Source organism: Triticum urartu, chromosome 3A, assembly GCF_056163025.1.
Source record: "Triticum urartu cultivar PI428250 chromosome 3A, HENAU_Tu73, whole genome shotgun sequence".
In the NCBI taxonomy this organism is placed as follows: Eukaryota; Viridiplantae; Streptophyta; class Magnoliopsida; order Poales; family Poaceae; genus Triticum; species Triticum urartu.
The window spans coordinates 656863186-656867742 of record NC_141875.1 but is presented as its reverse complement, the minus strand read 5'-3'; the positions used below and the strand labels follow the sequence as shown (position 1 = coordinate 656867742).

At 43.3% G+C, this 4557-nt stretch overlaps 1 protein-coding gene across 27 annotated transcripts; it reads left to right on the top strand.

Moving 5' to 3' along the window:
• The first annotated feature begins 302 nt into the window (after positions 1-302).
• LOC125545790 (uncharacterized) lies at positions 303-3954 on the top strand. Of its 27 annotated transcripts, none has more exons than XM_087513830.1 (8): positions 303-848; positions 976-1061; positions 1170-1242; positions 1408-1550; positions 1832-1923; positions 2798-3025; positions 3396-3483; positions 3677-3954. In XM_087513830.1, the coding sequence occupies exons 1-4, from the start codon at positions 657-659 to the stop codon at positions 1462-1464; spliced, it is 408 nt and encodes a 135-aa protein (XP_087369956.1). In that variant the 5' UTR covers positions 303-656; the 3' UTR covers positions 1465-1550; positions 1832-1923; positions 2798-3025; positions 3396-3483; positions 3677-3954. The 27 variants fall into 27 exon arrangements, 13 of the variants coding, with proteins under 13 accessions (XP_087369956.1, XP_087369954.1, XP_087369958.1 ...); XM_087513828.1 differs by having other exon boundaries at positions 1822-1923; XM_087513832.1 differs by lacking the exon at positions 1832-1923.
• The last annotated feature ends 603 nt before the right edge of the window (positions 3955-4557 follow it).

Genomic DNA, 4557 nt, shown 5'->3' with positions numbered 1-4557 from the left:
AGGAACCTTCTATAATGTTCCCAGAATTGGAAAAACTAGGCCGGAACCTTCCAGAATGTTCCCAAAATTGGATGTGATGTACTGGTTAGCTTCTAAGATGGGCCGGCCCGGTTCGATCGGTAGCTTGATCAGGTGTGTGACGATCGACTACTTGACGCAGAATGCGTCGAATAGGAAAAGCGGGTGCTCTGCACCTTTCATAGCGCCCGACTCGCTGAATAGGAGCTCCCAACGAGACTTAGGGGCGCCCGTCAGAACATGCCCAAGGGCTGGTTACTTGGCCGTGATGTCTTCAACATCTCTACTTCTAATTTTCGTCCCACCACTTTCGTCTGATTTTTTTCGTCGGTTAACCTTCGTAGATTTTTTTTTTCCGTCCACCACCTCCCCTCCGCTGGTTTTAGCGTCACGACAGAACCAATCCCTCGCTAGCCCTACCTCCTCTCCCGTCTCCAGTCGCAGCCGCCGCCGGCGCCGCACCCCAATCCAACCCCGCCGCCGGCGATCTCCTCGCCCCCCTGTGCCGTCGCCCCCAACCTTCTATTCCTCTCCCAAGGGTAGGGAAGGGAAGGCAAGGCAAGGGAAGGGAGAGGGAGCGCTCAGATCCACGGCGGCATCAGCGCGCCGTCCTCGACCTGATCCGCGTCAGTCCACGGATGGGAGCTAATCGGCGCAGGAAATCCCCGTCCCCGCGTCCGAGCCCCGCCACCCTCCGCAACGGCTCGACCGCCCATCGACGCGCTGCCCCCGCGGCGCCCGACCAGTTCGGCTCTCGCGGCTGGTGGACGCGCCCTTGCTGTTGCCGACGCCGGCTCGCTGCGCCGCACTGGCCCTCACAAGCGTCTTCTGTTGGTTACAACTCACGTTCCTCTCTATTTTCTCTTTGAATTTTCTTTTGAGCCGGTCAGGAAGCAAGAACATGTCGATTGACATGCCAGTTGGAGATGATTTGAGGAATTTTTACGTGTTTGGTAGATGGACTTGAGAGGTCAAGGAGTTTCCATTGGGACATCGGACATGCTCCTCCATCTCCTCCGGTGGACGACATCCAACATCGCCAGGTAGATTACTGTTTTTGCAAATTCCAGTTCTTGATGTTTAAAACTGGATGATCTGCACCCAACCCCTCTATTGTTCTATTTCTGCTTAAATCTGATTTGGTTGTTCAGTTCATGCACTTATGGACTGAAGAAAACAAATGGAAATGAAGAAGAAAAGAATAGCAATATTATCATATGCGAGGTTTGCTTTTAACCTTGGTTCCTAACCAATATTTGCTTCATAATTCTGCCGAGAGATTCACACTGTCATTCATATTATGAATATAGTTCATAACCAGTATTCTCTTTTATCTAATTATATGTACAGAAAGGAGTAATCTGAAGTGAATTCATGCTATGTTAACAGTCTAACAAACATCTTGGAGGTGTGAATGCTTTGTTGGGTCTGACAAGTAATCAATAATTGATGGTATACTGGGATTTTTCTCATACTTCTAGCACTTCCTCATTGACAATAAAGCAAGTAGTATCACAACAAAGGCTATCCAGGTATTTTTTTTCAACTATAATCCTTCCAGCTTTAGGGACTGCTCAATTGGATCTGCACAATCCAACAAAATAAATGTGCATAGTGTCTGCGACACTTTCATCCGATCATCACGAAGGTAGTTGTAGGAGTAAAAAAGTATGTCATACTGTTTTTTCAGTTCAAGCCAAAAGGCTAGGACAGGTAATACTTGTTTTTACAGTACTTGTGCAAAAAGTATGTCATACTGTTTGCTCTAGATGATTTTGATGAATTTTACAACCTTATTTTCAGTTGTTTACAGGTCTGCTTTCATGGGGTTTATTGAATCCAGGAAAGAACTGTGAGTAGTAGCGAACCAGACATGAAAAGTTTCAGAGAACTACGAAAACTCCGGTCAGTTTTGTCGGTATCTTGTGACACAGTTCCAGGACTCTATTGACTAAGGAAATGATATATATGTGTGATTTATCCTGTTAAAACTTTTAGTGTTCACTTAGGGGTGAGTGCAACCAGTAACTGAATTTAGACTACGAACTAGAGTATGACAGTAAAGTCAGGAGCATGATGGAGAACACACGGGACATTGAGGACTAATGGTCAACACTTAAATCTTGCTTTACATACAGTTCAGTTCCAAGTAGTCTGATACATAGATGGCGAGGGGAGTGCTGATTTGGGGTTGATTTTGGTAATTATATATTTTCCTTGATGACTGTCATTTTGTTGTCCTACATGTGCTATATGATATGCATAACAACTTGAGAGCACCTTTGCTTCTCTTGATGTGCTTCGTCATACAGTTTTTTAAAGTGCACAAGCAAGCTTGCGAGTGATGACAACTACTATGACCTACAACCTTGAATCTAGGTTTTTGGGGTTGAACATAGGGGCACAGCGCGCTCTCCCATCTAACCAGTGAAGCGTAATGAAGGAAAAGCTACAATATACAAATCGTCACCGTCATTCAGTTTGTCCAAAACTGAGAAAAGCTCTTTAAAAAAACTGGGAAAAGCTCACGTGATGGAATGAGATGAGATTTCAACATCATGATTGCGTTTTATAATTTGAACGACCAAAGTAGATGGTCCCGTCAGCCCGTGTTTGACAATATGAAGGGACAAACTTGTTGATCCATTATTTTGCCAGGAAAATACAATAATTCGGAGGGCTTAAATATGGATAATAGATCTGACATAATCTAGCAAGGTGAGTGACTCAATTGCACATGTGCAAAATGGAAGTTTAAACTTCCTTGAATCTCTTGTAGGGTTTGGGGGAGATTGTCAGCGAGCCACTGATGAAAGTCCTTTTGCGATGACAATGCTAGAGAAGATTTGAAAGATCTTGGTTGGCGTGGGGCAACTTGTGTATTCCTGGATGGGGGCGCCGTCCGGTGGTAGTGGGGTGTGGCAGTTGCCGCAGCTGGGCACAACCGGGAGTCCACCTATCCAGAACACCCAACTATTTCATCCGGTGAACTGCGAAGAGCTTCTATGTGCGTCTCCGTTATATTTAACTACGACAGGCTTATGTTATCTTATCGCGAACTCATTTTTCAGTTTGTGCCCAACGTGACTGCATGTAAATATGTAATACAGCAATTTTGTTCTTCCTTTTTGTTGTTCGATTGACTCAGTATACCATCTCAAATGTCATTCCCTTTATAGCTAGCACATCATCTCCAAAGAATTTATTTAAGTTGAAATCCAGTAATTATATGTTGATCGCATAAGCAGGCTGATGGTGTCTTGGTCGAATTTTTTTATTCCTTCTCTATGGAACTAAAACTGTTCTTTCCTGAATATATTGGATCGCAAAGAACTAAACCTATGTACAATGTCTTTGGGCATATTCTGAATTTGCAGAATTAGCACAAATCTGAAAGCATATATGCAGCTCCCAGATGTTGCAGGCTAGAGGAAGGGCAGGCACTCATGCGATACCATGTATCTGGTAGTGGTTTCGTTCCCCAGACGCTATGCATTTATTGTCTGGTTTGTTCATATCTGTTAGCTCTATGTTAACCTTCTTTTAGTTACTTCCCATGATTTTCTTTGTAAGAAACCCCAGAAATATATATAGGTGTATTTTCCTGTAAAGATGCTAAATTTTGTTGGTCTTATTTTTGTGTGCACTTAATTGTCAGGTTGGACGCGCCGGGTGTGGGGACACTGCAGGACATGTTTGATTATCATGTCAGTGAATTCTGGCGAGAATGAACCAAGTGAGCTTTTGTAGCTGATCTATTCAAAATGGATGAACGGACCAGTTAGTGTACATATAAATTTGCACTCTGTCTTCCTGCTCATTCGTGCAATGTGTTCATGGGAGACTTATTTTAGGAAAACATAAAATAATTTTTCTTTCTGTGCGTACTACTCCAACTTTCAAGTGCCAGGCTTCAATAAATCTGAAATTTCTATCGCTCGATTTGCAGTGTTTATTTTACGGTTACCACTGGGAAATGCTTCCTTTTAATCATTTTTATCTGGTACACATCATTGTAAGTGTATTATTTAAGAAATCAAGTCCATTCTGGAAGAATATTCACTCATGATAGTTTTAAGTTTCGGTAAAGCAGAATGTGTACATTCATTTTAAAATTGTCCAATAGATAATAGATTGTTCCGCGTAAAAGAAAATGATGCTTACAAAAAATTATGCTCGATTAGGATGTAACGATGAGTGATGCTACTTGGGATGATGCTCAATTAGGTAGAGGACACATCAATGGTGGGGTAGCCGTAGGCATAGCTAATAGGTGGAGTAGGAGAAGATGTACATATGATGGTGATGTGAGCACATACATAGGAGTGAAGCTAGCCAAGATACAACAAGCTTGCTGCGAGAAGAGGAATGGAAGAGGATTTGGAGGAGAGGAGATGGGGGCCATGGTATAAATTTAGAGGATTAGGAAAAGGGTGCGCACATGATGGCGAAATGATATGGAGTAAGCAAATGATAGAACAATGGCGTAGCCGAATGTGACGAGGGGGCAGGGGAAACCGGTCAAGATGGCGTCGAGGT

Bases quoted from the DNA above. Each gene is read 5' to 3' on its own strand.
- LOC125545790 (XM_087513832.1), top strand. From the start codon at position 657: ATGGGAGCTAATCGGCGCAGGAAATCCCCGTCCCCGCGTCCGAGCCCC. The intron at 849-975 runs GTTGGTTACAAC...CGTGTTTGGTAG, and splicing joins GGCCCTCACAAGCGTCTTCT to ATGGACTTGAGAGGTCAAGG. The intron at 1,243-1,407 runs GTTTGCTTTTAA...CTATGTTAACAG, and splicing joins GCAATATTATCATATGCGAG to TCTAACAAACATCTTGGAGG.